At 39.6% G+C, this 21545-nt stretch overlaps 2 protein-coding genes, 2 non-coding genes and 1 gene segment (V, D, J or C); 2 read left to right on the forward strand and 3 right to left on the reverse strand.

Moving 5' to 3' along the window:
* Positions 1 to 21545, forward strand: part of LOC120795282 — a 36872-nt gene that overhangs the window by 13966 nt on the left and 1361 nt on the right.
* On the reverse strand, positions 1594 to 11672 carry elavl1a (ELAV like RNA binding protein 1a). Of its 4 annotated transcripts, none has more exons than XM_040137071.1 (7): positions 11526 to 11672; positions 9342 to 9401; positions 6975 to 7155; positions 6312 to 6415; positions 5512 to 5665; positions 5114 to 5339; positions 1594 to 4676 (listed from the first exon to the last, which is right to left on the reverse strand). In XM_040137071.1, exons 2-7 carry the CDS (start codon positions 9375 to 9377, stop codon positions 4352 to 4354), a joined length of 1026 nt encoding a protein of 341 aa, XP_039993005.1. In that variant the 5' UTR covers positions 9378 to 9401; positions 11526 to 11672; the 3' UTR covers positions 1594 to 4351. The 4 variants fall into 4 exon arrangements, with proteins under 4 accessions (XP_039993005.1, XP_039993004.1, XP_039993003.1 ...); XM_040137070.1 differs by having other exon boundaries at positions 5503 to 5665; XM_040137069.1 differs by having other exon boundaries at positions 6975 to 7167.
* tspan37 (tetraspanin 37) lies at positions 12344 to 19781 on the reverse strand. 3 transcript variants are annotated; one of them, XM_040137072.1, is made up of 7 exons: positions 18899 to 19128; positions 17428 to 17619; positions 17217 to 17291; positions 16994 to 17092; positions 14596 to 14748; positions 14420 to 14503; positions 12344 to 12972 (listed from the first exon to the last, which is right to left on the reverse strand). In XM_040137072.1, the coding sequence occupies exons 1-7, from the start codon at positions 18959 to 18961 to the stop codon at positions 12895 to 12897; spliced, it is 744 nt and encodes a 247-aa protein (XP_039993006.1). In that variant the 5' UTR covers positions 18962 to 19128; the 3' UTR covers positions 12344 to 12894. The 3 variants fall into 3 exon arrangements, with proteins under 3 accessions (XP_039993006.1, XP_039993007.1, XP_039993008.1); XM_040137074.1 differs by lacking the exon at positions 18899 to 19128 and adding an exon at positions 19635 to 19781 and having other exon boundaries at positions 12345 to 12972; XM_040137073.1 differs by lacking the exon at positions 17217 to 17291.
* On the forward strand, positions 15663 to 15781 carry LOC120795964. Its single transcript, XR_005708299.1, has one exon. It is a non-coding gene; the product is annotated as a 5S ribosomal RNA (ribosomal RNA).
* Positions 16238 to 16356, reverse strand: LOC120795976. The gene has a single exon (XR_005708307.1). It is a non-coding gene; the product is annotated as a 5S ribosomal RNA (ribosomal RNA).

Genomic DNA, 21545 nt, shown 5'->3' on the forward strand with positions numbered 1-21545 from the left:
TGACAGTGTGTTGCAATAACATGCATTAGATGAAGATTAGTGTTTATCAGTCTGTGGTAAAAGATACTGACAGTAGGCCTGTCCTAATGAAGTTTGATTGCAGGTTTAGACTTACAGTACATCCAGAAATGAATTTAAAAGATTTTAGCATAAGGCTGCACCATAACAAAATGTGAAAAAAGTGAGGGGTCTGAATACTTCCTGAATGCACTGTAAGTCAAGGTTTTGAGTTGCCTTAACCTGATCTCAGTCTTGACAATAATGCTGAGAACCTGAAAGACTTGACAGTAAACAGAGTGATAGTCAAGGAGCAAATTAATTTTGTTGAAGTGGACCTTTACCTATGTTAGACAAGGTATTTGTGGATTAAAGCAACATTTACAAAAACATTTACATTACTGTAGTACAAAGATGTCACATTAAGATGATCATTTGTGTTTTTATACGTATGCTTTTAATTGTGTTCATTTTTTCTAATAAAATCCTACTGTACTCCAAGTCCTGTCAATGACTAGTTTTATTTGGAATCCAAATTCTGCAAAAAATGGTTTTATAACTTAATTAGGGACTTTTTAGTATATTTACTGTCACAATAACATAAAAATATGTTAAAGAGCGATCAGAAAAGTCCAAATTGATAGCTTAAAGTAGCAGAAAATGGTTGAAATGTCGGAGCTTTTCCAACTCCAAGCGATAGTAACGTAATATTGAAGCAAAACTTACTGAAAAGAAGTAAGAAACCTGGACTAAAAAGAAAAACAAAAAAACCACCCTTCTGGATCACTGTCTGGTATGGTGGCTGTGCTTCAGGTGGTAGAGCAGGGCTAGAGTTCAGTCCCCGGCTTCTCCTGGCAGCATGTCGAAATCTGAACTCCAAACTGCTCCTAACAGCCAGGCCTGTGCCTCAAAGCTCACAGCCATTGGTGTGTGTGTTAGAGAAGCAAATTTTAAAAAGAGCTTTGGATAAAAGCATTTTATAAGTAAAATTTAGATGTGTTAGGAATACACCGCAGTGTGTTTTCTCTGCAGTGACAAAATATCAACTAATTCCTTGACGATATCCCTTCTACTGAAGAGGAAGCTCTTCTTATCCTTTTCTGGCTAAATGACCTCTGCGTGAAAAGATGCCACATGAAACAGTTCCGTAATTCTTAATGGTGGTGTGCTCAAGAGACCATTTGAGTTGGTGTTCAAATTCAAGTTTGTCATCTGTATACATCTGACTTTAGGTGAAGGGTTTTTTTTTTTTGACCTCGATTCTAAATTATAACACATTTAGAGGAAGGCAAACACACATCCACTAAAAGTGCTGCAGCAAAATGCTTATGTATTGACGTTACTGACAAATGCAGGAGAAAATATGCAGACATTTCACCACCATCTGCTCTCTGAAGGTAATATCTGGGCCTGTACCTTGTGATCAGCTGAAAGCCAGGTGATTGTACAAGATAATTCATTCGTCTTGCCGTAACCATGACGCAAATGCTCCTGAATCCTATTTTGGTGCTGTTGTCGTCCATCACTTCACTTCTGTGTCTACTTGTTGGCATTCTGATGAGTAAAATAGGTAATATAGTCATCTTACAACAATGCTATTGCACCATCTTTTTATTGAAACGATCCAATGTTAGAAGACATTTAATGGACTTCAACTTAGTGTCCGTTTAAAACCAAAAGAAAAGAAAAACCAAAAATCAATAATCGATTAAAAACACTCCAATACGTAACAAGTATGACCGCATACATTGTCAAATAAATATTTGCGCCTCCTCTGATGTAAAATACACCATTACCACTTATAAATTAAGGCGGAATGCAGTTTATTCTGACTGCCTCTAAAACAAATCCACTTGCATCTTTCATACAAATCCAACTAGACTGCTGAGAAAACTAAGCAGTAACATAACATCAGTAGAAAAAAGAAATGATCAAAAGATGACAGTCACAACAAATTTCTATCACCTGCTTTGAGCAAGTCACAAAGTATTGCACAAAGTTAAGGATTGTGACACAAAAATAACATGGAAATACTAAATCAAAAAGCACTTTTAAGACCAAAATCTGAAGCTTGTGATGGAAATACTCCTTTCAGAGACAGATTAAATAGATTAAATACGCATTTAATAAGGTGTCAGGTGAATTATTGATGGGAAAAAAATTGATTTAAAAGTGAATTCTAAAAAGTGTGAGCTCCAAGCGGCTCCTCTGTTCAATTTGTGGTCAGGTTAAATCATAAACAATTACAGTACCAATGCCACTGCTCCACCTTTCAACTACCTTAGAGAACAAGACAATCTACCAAATTCATCATTAGAAAAAGATGAGCGGTGATTTGCCGATAATCTTTTCTAAATGGACGATATGAGAAGTGTTTCACTGTGATAGTAAACAAAGCCAAGTCCTCACTACTTAATAGTAATCACCATTAGGAAAGAAATAAATCAGAGCAATGGGTTTGGGTCTAAAAGCCTAAATCTTCAAGTCAACTGTCTCTTCTGCTGTGTTATCAAAAAGCAGATTTAATGAGCCAGATGACAATAAATAATCCTGACATTCAACTCCCAGCTGCTGGATAGACACCTGTACCAAAAGTGACCACATACAGCTTCAGTTTGCTTATTAGGTAACTCTTCAGTGGTTTATACTTATCTGGCCATCTGAGAAAATGCTGCTTCATGAAATGTCTGTTGGACAATCACTTTCTTTCAAGTGTGTGTACAGTTTAAATAACCTAATCTCAACTAACATTGGTCCATATTTTTTTTAATCTTTCAAAAAATTTAAGCATGTTTCAAATGTTTAAAAGCCTCCAGTGGAAACACTGTAACAGCCCGTTTTTGCTTGACTGGGGATCTTTTATCAGCGCTGCAGATTTGCAACTAGAAAAATAATAGAACAAAACGCCAAACCAAATCTTAAAAGGGTAAATAAAAAAAGAAACAAACCAAACAAAACTTTCAGCAAAACGAAATAAAATTTAATGGTTTATGTTGAAAGTGAAACAACCAAAACAAAAGAAAGGAAGAAAAGAAAGCAAATCTAAACTGAAATCATTAACAAAGGCCATTGATTTCTTTCCAAACTTGAGATAAGCACTCGTTAAAACAAGTTTGTAACTTACATCGTAACAAATTAAAAATCTATGCCTCTAGAAAAAAGAAAAAGAAAAAAAAAAATCCAAACAAATTAACTCAAAATGAAAGAAAAAACAGAGTGGCAAACTGAGCCTGAATGATGTTATTCTCAATGTCAGATTTATCCTTAGTACCTCTTCGGGGAGAGAAAAAAAACAAAAAACAAAAAAACAAAAAACCAAACAAAAAAACCCAAACAAACAAGAAAAACCAAACAAACAAACAAAACAAAAAAAACCTAAAAGATGAGAATTTACCTTGTGAAAATCTGCTCAGAAAAAAAAAAATCTTCTAGGCTTATAGGTTCAAATCTCTCCCTGTCTTTGGTCCATCTCAATTCCCTACTCATTGACTGGGGATCATTTTCAACAGGACTCACCTGGAATACAACATAGAATAAAAAAGACACTTTACACAAGGATAACAAAACAAAAACATTTCCCTCCAGAGCTGGTCATGTTTAAAACTGTGAACCTGGTCAGAGGGTGAGCAAATGTCATAGATTACATCAAAAAGACTGATATTCATAGTAACCTAAAACAGACTGGTTAAAAGTGCTTTGCTCGTAGATTGACTCAAGACAGTGAGTGGTGCTGTAGGTCTTTGTGCCTACTGGATGTCTAGATGATCATTTAAGGCATCTATTTCTACTTACGGTGAGGATCCAGGACAAAGCACTACTTTACCAAAACAAAACAACCACTGGCTCCTGGGAAATATTGTTCTTCGCCTTCTTTAGACTACGAATTATCCACCAAAATTTTGATACTTTGAGAACAATTTGCAGGGGTTTCCTTATGCTCTGTATTTTCAGTGCACTGCTTGCCTGCCTCCTTTATCTAGTCCCCACAGTTATACATGCAACAAGTACAGACAGTATTTTAGGTTTTTAGATAATTTTCCAACGTTATCTTGGGAGTATCTTGGGATTTTGCCCTCTAAATCCTCTCCCTAAAAATTAAAACTACTGAGTGTCCTCAAGCCCCAAGCATGAGTATAAAGATGAAAAAAAGAAAGAAAAAAAAAATTCAGCCTAGACACACTTTTAGACAAGTACAAGGTGCAGAAGAGTAAACGTCTCATTTAACTCTGAATACACTAAAACCAAAACTGATGTGCCAGACTTTGCAAACTCATACTCATACTTTGCTCTCTCAAATAAAAGCCTGGCCCAGGTCACTTCCCTCCCTCCTCTACACCTGATTGTCCAGCCCCCTCTACTTGTGGCCCTTGTTGGTCTTAAAGGACACTTGCAGTATCTTGTCTCCAAGCCGGTAACCGTTCAGGCTGGCGATGGCCATGGCCGCCTCCTCGTAGTTCGTCATGGTAACGAAGCCGAAGCCCTTGCACTTGTTGGTGTTGAAGTCTCGGATCACCTTGACGTTGGTGACGGCACCAAAGGGGCCGAACATCTGCCACAGGATGCTCTCGTCGGCCTCCTGACCCAGGTTGTAGATGAAGATGCACCAGCCGGAGGTGGAGTTACCAGGGACACTGACGCCTCCCATGCCGCCCATGTGATCGACACCCATGGGGGAAAACCTGGAACGAGACGTCTTTCCATTGAGCAAGGAACGTGTTCACAAATGCCAGTATGTCCACAAACATTAAGAACTGTTTCACTGTATCATTAGTTTCCAAACTTCTTCCTTTTCTTAACTTTTCATTGTATTTCTAATGTACAATCAAGCCTAGTTCTATTAAACACCATTATCAAGAAAATGAACTACACACTTCTTTCCACAAATGTCTGTCATTTTCTTGACCGCAAGGCTTCTTCATGTTTTGGATATGACTGTTGTGTTTCCTCGTGTTATGTGTACTGACCTTTGTAGATAAACCAGGGTTAAAACAAGCTATCACCAATCGCTTAGTTATCACAAGCAACACGCAGAGCAATGGCTTGTCTGAAACTATTTGTTTCTTGAAGTAAGACAAAGTCTTACTTGATGTGTGTGAACGTTCACAATTTCTCTCACCTAAATCGCTGTGCCTGGTGGTGTAAGGGCCCGCCGAAGCGTCGGGATTGGTTGTGGTAGAGCTGAGAAATGAGCTGCGTGTTCTTCGCCTGGTTTGGGTTGGCGGCAAATTTCACTGTGATTGGCTCAGCGGCCCCCGGTGGTTTTTGGCCATTCAGGTTTTTGACGGCGTCCTCTGCCTCTGCCCGTTTGTCAAACCGGATAAAAGCCACCCCACGGGACACACCTAGGTACAAGAGAGCAGCTGGTGACTGCCTATTCTGATACGAGCAGCATAACTACATTTGAATGAATGTAGCTGCTCTCTGGTCATTACTTTTTTTTTCCTTCCAAAAACAAAAGGAACTATCATAGTGAAAAGAATTTTAAAAAGCAAGGAAGTCATTCACCTGTCGTACCTGTACCCTGATCAACAAGTACCCGGGAATTAATGATGCGTCCATAACGTGAAAACATGTCCTCCACGTCCTTCTGGGTCATGGACTTTGGCAGGCCGCTGATATACAGGTTTGCATCTTTTATTGTATCAGAGCTGGGCCGTGCGTATGAAACCTGGTAACATCAACCAACAATCGCCTGATTAAAAAAACCCCGATACACATGTACAAAATAAAGTAATTTTAAAAAAAAATAAGAAATTTAAAAAAAAATTAAATCAAAAGTACAATGAGCAGTTAAATCTACCAAATCGTTGACATTTTAACAATTTTTTGGATTTACAAGAACAATTACATCAGGTGTTTAAGTTACAGTCAACAGCTCATTCATCTCAAAGGTCTTGTCTATTTATTAATAACAACATTTTTGGACTCTATTAAAGAAAACTCAATAAAATGATCTGATAAACAAACTGTCACCTAAGTGGTTTTAGGTATTAAGTCCTCGTTCTGAACAAAAATAAAATGAGTGAGCAACAAAGAAGAAGAAAAAAAAAGAAAACTGATCAAAAAGATACTTTTTAGGAATTAAATACATGATATACATTGAATCTGACAGAATGTGTCCAATAAAATAAGTAAAATTACAGTGAAACTGAACAGACATGTCAGATAAGGCAGTAAGTGAGCTGTAAAAGCAGTATCACTTCCTCGGGCTGACATGTACTAGCTAGTTAGCGGAGAGCAACAGGAGCCACAGGAGAGTTATATGACATGACATCTTTGGTTTGTGAATTGTAGAACACCTTATTGCACGTTACCTTGATAGTTTTGGACTGTAGCCTTAGTCCATTCAGTGTACTGATAGCTCTGTCTGCATCACTAGGGTTAAGATAGTTAACAAATCCGTACCCTAAACTGTGGCCTAGAGAAAAAAAAAGGAAAACAATAAAATAAAACAAAAAAACGTTGTATAGTTCAAAAAAAGCTGCAAACAAATAAATATTTAAAAACAAAAACAAATCTTAACATTGCATGCCTGTCTAAACAAACAAACAAACAAACAAACAAAGAAACTCTACAGTTAAACAAGGTTGGACTGGTTGGAATAAATAAAACAAGGCTATTGTGGTGAAAAACTTTGAGCAAACTATTACCCAACTCAAGCAGGAAAATCAATTTGGGAATTTTTAAAAAACAAAAGTTACATTATAAAATCACTTAGGACAGAGGAGCCAGAAAACACTCCTTTAGTAGATATCCTGCCAGTAAAGACAAGCTCATTTGAAAATGAGTGACCAGGCCAATCTACTCTCTTAGTCATAAAGCTGGACCACCACTGATATACTCAGAGGTTGTTGCCACAACTTTTATTTTTTTTTGCTAAGTCTGTAACACGCATCCCTTGCAATTTAAAACAAAATCTTGTTTTTAAGCGTCGCTCTGCTCTGTCACAGGTCTTATCGCTTCAGAGCGCAGCATACCTGCGACTTTGTCTCGAATCAGCTTGGCAGACTCCACCTCTCCGATGCTGCTGAAGAGGCTACGCAGCTCGTCCTGCGTCATGCTCTGAGGCAGGTAGTTCACTATCAGGTTGGTCTTGGCGTCCTTCCCCTCGTCCCCTCCCATGTGGTCTTCATAACCGTTTGACATGTCATACACCTCCTGCAAGTCAGCCAGGTGGGCCGAAAAACACAAAGCAAGGTAAGCACGCAGAGTATGCCAAACTAAAGCTGAAACAGTAAAAAAAATTAAAATAAATAAATACAAAGCGCTTTTCTAAAAAAAAGACACACCATCCATAAAGCTGCCAACTTTACACGTACTCGGGCAAGGAGAAAAGGACAGATGCAAAGGTAAATCAATTCCAACAAATTACTTTCAAATTAAATTGCTGCCAGCAGCAGTCAAAATTGAGTGAACAATCAGTTTCCCATACACGCCCTATAATTTATACTCATCAGGCTTCGCTGACCTCGCCTCTACCCTGATACCTCAAACAATCCCACTGACAAGGATACAGCAACACAGAACATACAGCAGACAGTGGGTATAATAGTACGACAGGAGGGGCATGCTATCTGAAAAAGCTCCCATTTAATTAAATGTTTTATCTGAAGAAACGTTTTCCCACCTCAAGTCTTTAACGACCAGTCCAATCACTCAAGCATTATGCAAATTCATGAAAAACACACAGAATTATCAGTTATCGACTGGAAGAGCCGGGGACTAAATTTAGTTCAGCCAGGAAAAAGTCCCTGCTCCAGGAATAGTACATTCAGGAACTTGGAGCGGTGGAGTTTGGACGGCTGACTGTCACTAACTGGTGAAACACACAAGCTGCAGCTGCTGCTCCAACTCACGTACCATTCACATACTTCATTCATAAAAAAGGAAGTTTTTAGGAGGAGGAGCAGCAGATATTTCTTATTGTTTCTTAACATTAAAAACAAAGTTAGGCTTTGTTGTCAGGTTCCTGACTTGTTTTTAAAAAAGAGCGCAAGAAAGAGAGAGGGAGTATGAGTGTGTGTGTGAGAGAGAATGAGCTACGAAAATGAGAAAGCATTCTAAGTAAACAAGAAAAATTAAGCTTTATTTGGTGATACTTTTGTGGTGGTTCCTTTCTAAAGTAGAAATAAAAAACTATCAAACACTCAGCTGAATGTCTACTTTGGAGACAGACAGACTGTTGTTTTCTGTCTCCCTTTTCATCTCTGTATTTCTCTCATTCATTCATTCATTCATTCCATCCAATCAAACATCAAAGATATGCCACAGTGAATTTAAAAAAAAAAAAAAAAAAAACAACACGGTGACTGTCCTGTCGTTTCCTTGCGCTTGACAATTACATTTCAAATCGCACCACCGTTTTTTTTAAAACTAATTTCCCCAATTTACACACATCTTCAGATGCACTGGAAATGCAAACAGTAATGTGCAAAAGGGACTTTTAGTTCAAAGTTTAGTTCCTGATTCCTTAGTTCCTGCAACTTTTTGGTCGAAAAGGGCTAACAGTGTCCATGCAGTGTAATTTAAGTTTTCAATGCAACAGAATAGCGGGGGTCTAAAGTTATAAGGCCACATAATGACAACTATTACACAAGCATGTGACCGCACACAAAAAGTTTGCAATTGCAAAGTGGGGAAATAACTCTCTTATCCCCAGATTACCTAAATCACATATCAGATTGCGACCTAGTCTGAAGGGTCTGAGATTAGTTTAGTAAACAATGTAAACTGCACATAATAAAAATGAAGCATCACTTCATAATACTTTTAAAAGGTTGCTTCCACTATCTGTTAAGCAGAGTGTGTCATGGTGGACACATTTAATGGTGGCTGAAATGGGTTCAGGCTTAAAATGGGAACCAGTCCAGCGGTTAACCTGACAGAGGTCCATTCATGCAAGAGAAGGGTTGTGATTGTGTATTCTGGTGGGTAAGATACACAGCCTGAGAGGATGAATTAGAGTCCTGTATTAAGGTAGAAAACATGGGCAAAGCTGGTGGGAGCTGGCATGCGTGTCTGTTTTTGATTTCTCTTAATGCCATCTCACTTGTAAGGAATATAAAATCATTACATCCAGCAAAATGACTGTACAGTCATGACTTCTATTACGCAAATTCACAACGAGGCTTTGTCCAATTCTCAGTATAAAGTGAAACTTTATAGTTAGTCTGTACATTTTCTGCAGACAAATTTACTTACATTGGTACCATATAAGAGGAATTGAGCATTTGATTATCTGTCAGGCAACACATCAAAAATATCTGATCATACTGCTAACAATCAGTTGATAAGATCAAATACTGTGGTATGGTCTAAAATGGGAGCTGGGATCTCGTACTCACTTTCAAGTACTTAATGTGCCCTCGACGAACTGCCATGAAGACACTTCACTGCTCCTGAGGCTGGTTGGGGATAAGACAAAAATCAAACAACCAATCAGTCAACGTGGCAGTGAACAAGCAAGAAAACCTTTTGCATGAAGAAAAGAAACAACTGATAACTTCTTTAATATGCAAAAACATATCATCTATCTATGTGAAATTTTGCATGGTTCTCAACTTTTCTTAGGGTCGCGTAGAAAAAGTTCAATGACAAATGTGTAAAGGGGACAGATATCCCATATAATGATCATGAAACTCAATAGGCTCTTTCTGGTTTAATTTCTGCTTTGAGTAGCACCAAGTTCAGTGCAGATGAATTACACTAAGAAGTGTTGCACACATTGTGGGAACTATTTGATAAACTCTGATAAAGGGACTGTTTTTTTAATTACTACGAGCTCCATTCTTCTGTGATCAGTTTACATCATTTTGTGCACTGTAGCATGCTTACGTCATTAACCATCTCGCTGCACTGACGAGCCAGGTGTGTGGGTAGCTGGTACTGCAATCAATTAACTGTATGTTATGAGATCACCCGGAATGTAACCGGACAGCTAATGCTAGCTTGTATGATCTGAGGCATTGGCATACCTGCCTTTAGCAATTAAAAGGATGGTCGGTCTCATGGTATGGTTAAACTGGATAAAACAAGACGAACAAAGAGATGCCCAGCCATTTCCTTTCCCACCTCCGGCGAAGCAACACCAGTAGGGACGATACAACTTAGAATTATTTGTTATTATATTACATTTCTTACAGCATGTCCCAGCAGTACATGACAATAATTATAAATTATATAATTAATTAAATTGATGCAACTTGGACCAGGATACCCTCATAACATGGATAGATTGATTAACCAATGAAAAAAAAAAGAAAAAAAGAATTCATTTGAGTTCAAGAACAGAAAAATATTTTATGACTTTTGGAAATTAAATTTAAGACTTTGTAATACCTTCTGATGCCTTTTATTATTAATTTTTAAGAAAATTGAATACAATAATTTGTAAGGCTTTTCAAAACCTGTATGTACCCTGAATTTTAAGGAAAAAAATCCTGTAATTAATATCTAAAAGAATTGTCCCAGATGACGATATATGCAGTGTATCTCTGTAATATAACCATTCATTACTTAAGCATTGGTCAGTAGCAACTGAGGTGGAGAAAATATCGGTATGTGCTGATGTCTAAATTTAATGTTGCTCCTAAATTATTAAGTAATGAGCACCACAACTCCTAGTGGGAACCCATTCCAGTGTGCTGGCATTTAAATTAGTATCCAGTGGAAGGGGTAGCGTCAAAGTGGAGCTGTTTTGGCAGGAGGGGTAGGTCAGAATTTGGACAACAATATTTTAAAATATCTCCGCCGCTCTCCTCTCAACTCGACCTGCTTTCTCTGGATGAGCAACCTCACTCACTAGCCCTTGAACTCCACTAGTAGATCACACTGAGACACACGCTCAAGATGTCTGAAAAAACAATATTCTACAGTGCTACAAAACATGCGACATCGTCCTCAGGTTAACGTTACGAATTGCGCAAGTAATGGTGGCTAACAGTAAAATTACGACATAAACAACTTAATATTGTCCTCTGCTGCCACAAACTCTGTTTTAATAGTTCAGTTTCGTTTATTTATCATTGATCAACAGCACATGAATTCATGAGTCGCTCTCCCTCTCAGAAACGTGCAGAGGCCTGACTAGCATTACTACCTTTAGCAGGCTAGCAGCTGCATGCTCACGCCTCTGGGATTAGAAGGGTAAACATATGTCCACAGGGTTGACAAAAACCGGGCAAGTATTGCTATTCTAAACCTTAACGCATACCGATGAGGACGACCGCTCGCATTACGTTAATAAGACAGATTACCGGTGCGTGGTGGTGTCTTGCCGGCTAGCTAACGTAAAGCACCGTGGCCCTATTTTCGCGAGCGTGGGATCATTGTGTGTCTGTCCCCGCGCCTAAACCCCAGCGGCCTGCTAACAGGCCAAGGATGCTAACGTTAGCCAGCGCTACCTAACCAATGGCTGCAAGGGCCGCAAGAGCGGCACGGCAGCCATCTGCCAAACCAACAAACATCGAAATATCAAAGTATACAGCCGAGACGGTTCAGCAAACCTTTTTCAGCGTTACAAATCTTACCAGCTTATTGGGGGTGGCTGATGTTTCTGCTTTCTTCCCCTATTTTTTAGCTCTTTCCTAGCAACGTTCACTTCCCTCCAAGTCGACCTCACGTAGCGGAGAAACAGAGGAAGGAGCTACGTGATGCATCCCACCACGCCCACTCGCGTCCGGTCACGCCTCTGCAGAGGAGCCGGCGAGGTCACCATTCACCCAATTGTGAGTTCATTAGGAAGACTTAGCTGAATAATACAACAGTCCTGCATTACATCCTCCTTCATGAAGGTTATAATGTTCAGAATTTGCTGGACCTGTTTTAAAGACGCGTTAGGTCAACTGTACGATGATTTGCGAGGATGTTGTTTGTGGTGCTGTTGAACTGTAGCTACAACTGTATATACCATATATATATATATATATATATATATATATATATATTCCCTTCCTTTGTTCCTCGTCGGATAGTCTGCTCATGTTCCTGTTTTTCCAACCTAGTGTTTCCCCTGTGTTACTTTCAGTGATTTTGTTACCTTGTTGCATGTACCTGCTTGTTTGCCTACCTGCTCCTCAACCCATCTGCCTGTTTGTTCATCTGCCTGCCTGTGAGTCTGTATTTGGGTCCTCCCTGCCTGTGCTGATACCAGCAATAGGTGGCATATACATAGAACTAGACAAAAATGTTGTAAATATAAGGACATGATGTAGTGCAATGCATGTGTAATAACTTAGTGCAAGCAAATTAGATTTAGTTTTAGTATTGTCCCCCTCAGAAATGTCCCTGTGGCAATTTCAGAGAAATACAACAAAGTACACAATATAACCCGATACAGCTAACCACAAGTCATTATATCACATTGATTTGTTTAACACTGGTATACTAGAAGATATGAAAGCGCGCCAGGCATGTGTAGGCAAAAAAAGGATGGTTGGCAACAACTCACATTCACAAAAACTGAAGATGTGATACATCACTAAGAATTCCTTGTCCTTTTATTACCACTCCACGGTGTCATACTACATTGTTGAGCCTAAAATTACATAGACTGAATGGTGCAGCAGTATATATACAGAGCAATAAACAGCTTTCCTTAAACCACTACCATCTCTTTGTTGTCAGGCAATCCAGTAATCCACAACACAACTGCATTACATGCATAATATATTTCACCTCTTGTATGTTGCATGTTTTGTAGTGCACTGGAGTAAACCTGTATTAATTAGCAGTGGTGGCACAGGTGAGAGGTCACAAGAGTGTCTGCAGATCAGGAAAAATCATTCTAACAACAGTCACCATAATAATTTGACACCCATTTACACAATATACTATGACATACTATTATATTATAATATCTGTGCCCAGTACAGGGCTGTCCCATCTGTCACAGTGTCTTCAGTTTTTGTCCAGTACGTGATATTCCCTGAGTGGTTGGTCCCTCATCAGCTGCGCCACTGTCAGAAACACACCAAGCTAGAGGGTAAGAGAAAAGACACGAGACGAGGATTCTGGTCAAATGAAACAATAATTAACTTCTGAAACTTAACAGACACATTTTCATTGGAATAATTAAACACCACGATACTGAAGCAGTACAGTTCTTCAAAAATTCTTACCCAATACTGATTTTTAATGAAAAGCACTGTGACTACCAGCAGTCCATGAAGGGATTTCATGTCTGCAGTGTTTGAATCTCATTTGAATAGAGTCAAAATGTTTACCCAGCAAAGTATTACCCAATTATATATAAATATATATATATATAAAGTGGCCTAAAATTAATGGCATAATGGTCTGTAAGATGTTTAGAATGTGTATGTTTTGTTGGATAAAACTTGGTACAAATTTTTCATATACTGTAACTCTATATATTGTGGTATCGTTTTTCTAAAAAGTGCCCTGGACTTACTTTCAGATCTTCTCTGTTTTTCACATCTTGCTTACAGCTGTAATAGTAATTGTTTTTATTTCATGTACTCTATGTTTAATGTGAAAGAAGTCACTTGAAGCGAACATTATATAGGGAATTATTGCCTGACTCTACAGTTTGTCTTAGCTCTATGGCTTTTTTTTTTAGCATCTTTCATCTCATTGTTTTGGTTTTATGGCCCATCCTTTTACTGTTTTGGTTCATTCGCACTGCTCGCATTAGCCTTGTTTCAAGCAGCAAGGAGCTGTTTCCAGTGAAAGAACTCAGAAGGAGTACACTGCATGAGGAGAAATTAATGGTAAAATAATTTATTAGCTGATCAACTGAAGATTATTTGGCAACAATTATGATAATTGTTTTAATTGTCCAAAAAAATGGTTCAAGCTTCTCAAATATGAATATTTACTGTTTTTCTTATTCCCCTGTGAGGTTTTGGGCTGTTTGTTGGACAAAACAAGCCATTTTGATATGTGGTTAACGGCTATAAAAAATTGTGATTGGCATTTTCATTGTTTTCTGACATTTTATTGACCAAAGGATTACTTGAGAAATTATTAATCATCAGATTCATCAATAAGGAAAATAATCATTAGACACAGTTAGTGACTAGGTGAGGAATACAGTGGAGAATTTAGTAGCTCAGGAGCCAAATATTTCCCTCAAGAGTTGGTGGAGACCCAAAGAGAGCTAAAAGGAGGATGAATATTGGACTTGAGTCACTGGGTGGTCAGAACCATGACAAATTAATGCTAATGTAGCTCTGTATCTGCCGGATGTGTAAATAGGCCACTGTTTTCTAATATGTTCCACAACAAATTTAAAAGATGATAATGTGTACACAGCTTGGTCAAAATAAAATAAAAAATAAATAAACTATTGCAGCAGTAACTACTGATCTAATGATAGCAAAAGTTCCTCAGTATCTGTATTTCATTTTTCAGTTAGTGTGCATATCAAGTGTATACAGAATAAATATGAAGTGTTTCGCACCTCCACCAGAAAAACCACTGGGGAGCTCCAGATGATAAAACTCAGCACAAACTGTAAAGCCATCTCCAGCTTCACCTGGCAGCCCTGAAGAGATTGAGAAACAGAGGGGCCCAATCAGACATTCACGCTGAAACGTTTTTGTTGTTTACGAGTCGTGATTTTATCTTGACGTCTACCTGTGTGTAAAGCTGCCATGGCTGGTCCAAAGTGCCTTTGCAGGAGGTGAAAGTAGAGTTGCAGCAGCTGTGAGGAACATAGCGTCCTCCAGTTTGGTTAAACCAGGAGGTTTGAAGCCAGTCCCTGTAGTTATGGACACCACAACACTGCAACTAACAGGGATCAACACACAAAATGCCAGTCACTATTAATCAATATAAAAACCCTGGAAATCTTAAAAATAGATCTTCAGGAAACATGAGAGTTATTGTGGGCAGGATTTTGGTTTTGTTTTTTCTCCTGTAGACAAAGCATCTGTGATGGCACCATGAAGTCATGCATGGATGATCTGAGGCCTGAGGTTTGGGTTTTGTGGAGATGAGATGGAGCGAGTGAGGGCCAACTATAAATCAAGACAAATACCTCCCAAACACACTACTCTTCACTGTAAGCCTAAATAACTTCTTGGTCATGGATTGATTATGAGACAACAGGCCCCCAGGCAAAGACAAGGAAAGGGCCCCACCCCTCCCATACAGAAGCATGATTCCCCAGACTGAAAGAGAGGTTGTTTGTGGTGGTTTTGAGTCTCTTTCTGATGGCTTTACATCTCTTTATATAGTTTTTGTCTCTTTGTAATAATTTTGAGTCTCTTTGTGGTCGTTTCTTTCAGTGATATTTTTCCAGGTAAAGCCCAGCGACCCCCTGACCCCTCAGCCCTTCGGCCTGTGGCTTTTTCAGAAACTGATCCGTGCTCTTGAACTTCTCCTCCACTACATGTCAGAGACAAATACTGTAGTTTGTTCTCAACTACATATGACACTACTACTGATTTACAGATTAAATGACCTAACAGGATATAAAGTTAGCAAAAGTAGCTTCACCATAAAAAAAGCTGCTTTTAAGGCATCAGAGTTGACAAATCCGATAACATAATGTAGAATATTGTCGAGATGACAGTTCGACCACAGTCTATTATAAAGGCTCGGGATCTATTATAAAGGCTCAGGATCTACACTTATATGTACAAATATGAGTACATAACGTTATATGACCTATAAAACGCCAGTGTGTCGACTGCATTGTCGCTTACGGCCATACCACCCTGAACACGCCCGATCTCGTCCGATCTCGGAAGCTAAGCAGGGTCGGGCCTGGTCAGTACTTGGATGGGAGACCGCCTGGGAATACCAGGTGCTGTAAGCTTTTTTTCCCCCCCCACTTCTCCCGTTACAACCGACAGGGGGCGCTGTTGCTGCTGCCGCCCTGCCCCCTCCGTCAGAGGAGACAGAGATCTGAAAAACAGCAGCCAGACGGAATAGCTTTGGTAATATACAGTCAGTGTCGTCTTTTCAGCACATTTCCCGCATGCTAAGGAATTGTTACTTCAACTTAAAACAAGTCAAATTTGCTTCTCAGAAGGCTCAAGAAACATCACATAACGACAATGAAATGTGGTGCCTTTCCAGTTTTGTGAAAATAATGAGGCCCAAGGGTTTGTGTGTTTACTTTACCCTCACTTTTTTTGGACAAAGATTTAGAAAGGCATCAGTATTTGAAGTGATTTCATCATTTTTGCGGACAGACTCCTGGAAGCCTTGTCTCCTCTGAAGCAGCAGCAGCAGCAGCGCCCCCTGCTGGTTTTGTAAAGAGAAGCGCAAAAGCTTACAGCACCTGGTATTCCCAGGCGGTCTCCCATCCAAGTACTGACCAGGCCCGACCCTGCTTAGCTTCCGAGATCAGACGAGATCGGGCGTGTTCAGGGTGGTATGGCCGTAAGCGACGGCTAGTATGACAAGCATCCTATTTATACGTGGCGATCACGGCCAGCATCATCATCTATGTCCGTAGAAACATGAGCGTATTTATTTATTTATTTATTTTCCCAAGTTTTGGTGCAAGAAGCTCTGAATACAGTGATACAATTAATGCACATCAGCATTAATAAATAATGACTATTATAAAGACATAGGGTCTTTGTGGACATATGTTTACCCTTAAGATAAAGACTCTCTATTACATTACTGGAATGTAAGTAAGTAAATTTACTCAAGCACTATACTTAAGTACTAACTGAGGTGCTTGTATGTCACGCGAGTATTTCAATTTTCTGCTACTTTAACGGAAAAATACATTTCCAAATGGCGACCAAGAGAAACTGGGGGGTTTCCTCTTTTAAATGAGCATCTCGTGGCCATTACAGGAAGTGCAACCCACGGGGCTTCCACCCTCAGCTATAGTTGTCGCTTCTTGTTTTCATGCCCCTGCTACTTTATGTCTTTCATGTGCTGTTGCTTCGGGTGATGATAATGTGTTGTGGACTTTTTGAAATGCCGTGCACACATCTTGCACGAATGCGCTTGGGGTACGTGGGTGCCTACATAACTCGGTTCAATTGAGGAATGGCTGAACACACACCTGCTTTTGTGTAGTATCCACAGCTTGAGAGCTTGAGTCCTGGCTGCTGCCTGTGTAATTCTGAAACACTCCACTGAGGGAAGCTATCTCTGAATACAGCTAAACAAAAGGGCAAAAGACAAAAAGGAACATGAACATGAATTTTCTGTACTAGAATAACCTGCTAACTAGCAATCTAATAACTCCAGTCCAGTGCACATGAATTGTGGTGTAACTGTTATACCTTTGTAGAGTGGAAATAAGCCAGCGCTGAGGCCATACTTTCCAGACAAAAGACCACAACTAGTAGATAAACAAACTGGAGAAGGACACACTTTTATTATGTACAGTCCAAACACTGTTAGACACACAGATACCTGCATTCGTACACACACACACACACACACACACACACACACACACACACACACACACACACACACACACGACTTTACCAGTCCCTGCAGAAAGGTGGAATCCCTGATGCTCAGCCACGAGCCCAGGCACCCGCTGGCCAATAGGAGAGCAGCGCTGGCCAGGGCGAGGATAGCAGGCATGGTGATGTAGATGTGAGAAAAAAAACAGCTGCTCTGCCTGTACTCCATCAGTAGATAGACTCCACTCAAGCCCACCACCAACCCCACCACCTGGTAAAGTTAAAAAAAAAAAAAGACTGATGTATTTTTTTCTCGATATAACTCCACAGACAGTGTGCACTGTATCTGTAGCCACTGAGACCAAGAATCTACTTGGCTTTGAAATATCAACACCTGCGAGCTCTCAAGGACTACCCATTATTCTGAGCTAAGCTTCGCGTGTTATCTGTTTTTCTCATCGAACACTTGGCGAGAAAGCAAGCTGACTTCCCAAAGTTTTGAAGTATTCCTTTAAAATACACTCCAGTTATCCGGGGAAGTTTCACTGAGAACGAGCTGCCAGTTACAACCCAGAGTCTGATCTGCTGGCCGCTAAGCAGTTGTAGCTGGGGGTTGAGGGGCCTTGCTCAGGGACACCTGAGAGGTGGTGATTAGGGAGGAGCAACAGCTGCCCTTTCACTTTCCTGGGAATTGAACCAGCAAACTTCTGATTACAAACCAATTTTCTGTAGGCCACTCCCACATCTGTTCTGGACATATTAGAGTGTTTGTTCTATGTTGGCGCACAGTCGATTCATTTACCTCGCAACTTAAATTTCTCCTGAAAATAATGCCATCAGACTAATCCAACTTGTAGAGTGATTGTTCACGAGTCAAAATAGAAGCTTGTGCTTTAAGGGCAACATTTAAGGTCTCTTGGAACAGATCATGGTTGTGCACGTCATGGGAAAATCAACCAATTAAAAGGTAGACTCCCATCAGAGTGAGGGACATTGTAAGCTTAAGAATTTGTCCAGAATATTATGAAAAAAAAAATGGTAATGATTTAAAACTGAGGGTCCAACATTAATTCTCCAAACAGCCAGGAGAAAGTTGATCCCTTCTACATCCCACAAGCTGTGTGTGTGTGTGTGTGTGTGTGTGTGTGTGTGTGCCCTGTTATTTTTTTACAGTGACTGCCAAAAATGAGAGAATCAAAAAATTAGGTCTGTGCGTCCTGCAGTGTTCGTACTGAACGTCCTCAAAAAAAGGAAAAAAAAAAAAGGCGCACACTCGCAGTTTTGTGTCATATGACCTGTGAGACTCAAGCACGAATATTATAAAAAATTAATTCACACACAACGATTAAATGTGATTTCTTCTATATGTAGCTCTGTTTTTACATTATTTTCAGTTATGTATATGTATAATATAAAGAATTGGCATAAATTGTAACCTAATGTATAATTAATAAAAAGATTATTATTGGCATTTTTTTTTTTGTGGCAGAGTAAAAGAAGAATACGCGATGCTGGAAATACAACAACGACACTAACTGAGTGTCACCTACCCACAGAAGTTGACACACCAACTGAAGTGCTGTTCTGAAAGCTTCTCTTCTCTGATCACTCATCGTCGGACCTCGAGACCAGTGAGGGAACGAGCGCGGAAGAATCGACGCAACCTGGAGATGCGTCGACGTGAAGGGGGCACAGTCACGGCCCAACTGAACCAAACCATTATGTAAAGAAAACACAATCTATTTGATGGACAGAGAGAAAGAGAGAGCTGGAGGCACGTGAACATTTCTTGTTTGTTCTTTCTCTCTCTCTCTCTTTTTTTTTTTTTTGTGCAATTTTCCTTCCGCAATGGCCAACGAGCAGCTTCGCCGAAAACGAGGAAATATCTCTGCGGCTCGAGGAGACGGTGCGACACAGCAGCCTCGGCCTTGAGGAGCACGCTCTCTCCGGGTGTAAGAGTTGGATTCAGCGCTGCGAGCCTCACGGTCATGGGACTCGGAGGAGGAAGAATGGACCCCGCACAATCATAATAATTACGATAATAATCTTTATTTATGGAGCCCTTTTTTTTTCGAAACGCGTGGGACAAAGTGTTTCACACAGAGCAGCAAATTAAAACAAGCAGGTCACAGGGACGGTTAAAGGAGGAAAGGATGCAGTGTCACCAGCTAACCGGTTAATCGATAAAAAAGTTATAAAAAAAAAAATTAATAAAATCAATAAAATCAAACAAAAAAGACCTCGCATCCTGTGCATGATTATTCAACACAGGGGGTTAACACTCACCTGCGCCTACTGGATGTGCTTGTGCATGTTGGTAGTGATACCGTCGATGTTTTTGCGAATCCGACATCTGGTCAATACTGCCCTCTTGCCAAATTAAGCAAAAATGACCGCAAAAAGAGAACTGAAGATCTTGATCCAGGTCTGGAGCAAGGCAGCAGGTGCATGATCAGTGGTGGAGGAAGTAGTCAGTTCCATTACTTGAGTAAAAGCAGTACCACTCTATATATATATATATATATATATAAAACAGATACTCCGTTGCAAGTAAAAGTACTGCATTCAAATCCTAACCAAAGTAAAACAGCAGGGATTGTCAGTAAAATGTACTTAAAGTTTGTAAAGTAAAAGTACTCATGAGGTACCAGAATGACCCCTGTCTGTATTATATGATTATATATTATGTTAATTGTCCATTAGTGCTGATGGATTACTGGATAAGCAGCACTTTAATGTTGTACTTTGATCTAAAACAATACATCATATCTTATAAACTGATGTGTTGTATGTAAAATCTTCATTGATAAAGTAACACATAAATACAGCTGACAAACAGATATAGTACAGTAAAAAGTAGAATAGCTGTCAATTAAATGTAATGGATTAGAAACAAAAAGTGGCAGAAAATGCTCAATTGTAAATTGTTAATATTTTTTAGTTTGTGCTTGGTGAGGTTACTGTCAGCTCTGTGTTCGGTGGTCTGTGTCAGAGCTTCTTCCTGCTGTAACAGCTCAGTGTCTCTGCAGTCTGACTGAGGGAGGTTATTGTACGACTACAAATCACCGTGTCAACACTCTACCACTGTGGTAACTCTGACAGTAGTAAACTGCTACGTCTTCAGTCTGAACTCCACTGATGGTCAAAGAGAAGTCAGAGCTGCTTCCACTGCCAGTAAACCGAGCTGGTGTTCCTGATTCACGTGTGCTCACATATTTTATTAGGAGCTTTGGAGGTTGTCCTGATTTCTGTTGGTACCAGAACATGTATTCACCAGCACTATCTCTGTAAACAGCTTGGCTGGTTTTACAGGTGAGAGTGACAGAGGATCCTGGAGTAGTTGTCACTACTGGAGGCTGAGTCACCGTCACCTGACCACTGCATCCTGCAGACGGAAAGAAATCATTCATTTATCAGCAGAAAGAAATGAGAGAAGAAGCAGCACATCATGTTTGAAATGTTGCCGAGTGAATGAACATGTAAAACAGCAGCAGGCCAGCGTCCAGGTGAGGATGGTGATGAGAGTCATGGTGGTTGTGGTCTCTGCTGGGTTGACTGACTGATCTGAGTCCCGCAGTGTTGAACTCACAGGACTATAAACCTTCTCAGTTCACTGGAGGATCAGCTGATGATGCAAAGCCTCCTCTCTATGGAAATGATTTCTCTGCTCTCAATAGACTGAAGGCAACGTGGGACACAACATCAGGAGAAATACTGTCTGGATTTACACTAAATATGATCTGAGTGGAACAGAAGAAAATATTTACATTAAAAATGCAGTTGAGGGTTTAAGGATAAGTTTGTGTCCACTGTGGTTGGTACGATGTTTATCTGCCATTAATTTACTTACAATGTTTACTGGGACAAAACAATCATTTTAGATTCTGCTTGAAGTCTGTAAATCTTTTTTTTTTTAATGCATCGTTTTCCTTTAACCATTTATCAACTGATATAAAATAGCGAAAAATCTGACTTCAATACAAGGAGACTGTTACGGCTTCTATATCTGGTGTAGGAAAGTAAAGCAAAAGTAAAGAAATAAACTTAGTTTATACATTAATTTCCATCCATATCCTTAAAAACACTTTGTAGATAAAAATAAGTATACTTTTTGTGTGTTAGCAGAATAAGGAGAGATTGTTTTCATTAGATAGATGCTTGTTCACAGTGCAGGAGGTTTTTGTACGGCCACTTAAT

The sequence above is a fragment of the Xiphias gladius genome, chromosome 10 (genome assembly GCF_016859285.1).
Source record: "Xiphias gladius isolate SHS-SW01 ecotype Sanya breed wild chromosome 10, ASM1685928v1, whole genome shotgun sequence".
NCBI classification, from domain to species: Eukaryota; Metazoa; Chordata; class Actinopteri; order Istiophoriformes; family Xiphiidae; genus Xiphias; species Xiphias gladius.

Excerpts from the sequence above, each read along its gene's own strand:
- elavl1a (XM_040137068.1), bottom strand. The coding sequence starts at position 9,377 with ATGGCAGTTCGTCGAGGGCACATTAAGTACTTGAAA. Across the intron at positions 7,168-9,341 it reads GGCACATTAAGTACTTGAAA|GCTGACTTGCAGGAGGTGTA; the intron begins GTGAGTACGAGA and ends TCGGCCCACCTG. Across the intron at positions 5,666-6,311 it reads TACAGTCCAAAACTATCAAG|GTTTCATACGCACGGCCCAG; the intron begins GTAACGTGCAAT and ends TGATGTTACCAG.
- tspan37 (XM_040137072.1), bottom strand. The coding sequence starts at position 18,961 with ATGAGTGATCAGAGAAGAGAAGCTTTCAGAACAGCACTTCAGTTGGTG. Across the intron at positions 17,292-17,427 it reads CCACCTTTCTGCAGGGACTG|TTTGTTTATCTACTAGTTGT; the intron begins GTAAAGTCGTGT and ends GTCCTTCTCCAG. Across the intron at positions 17,093-17,216 it reads CTTATTTCCACTCTACAAAG|CTGTATTCAGAGATAGCTTC; the intron begins GTATAACAGTTA and ends CCTTTTGTTTAG.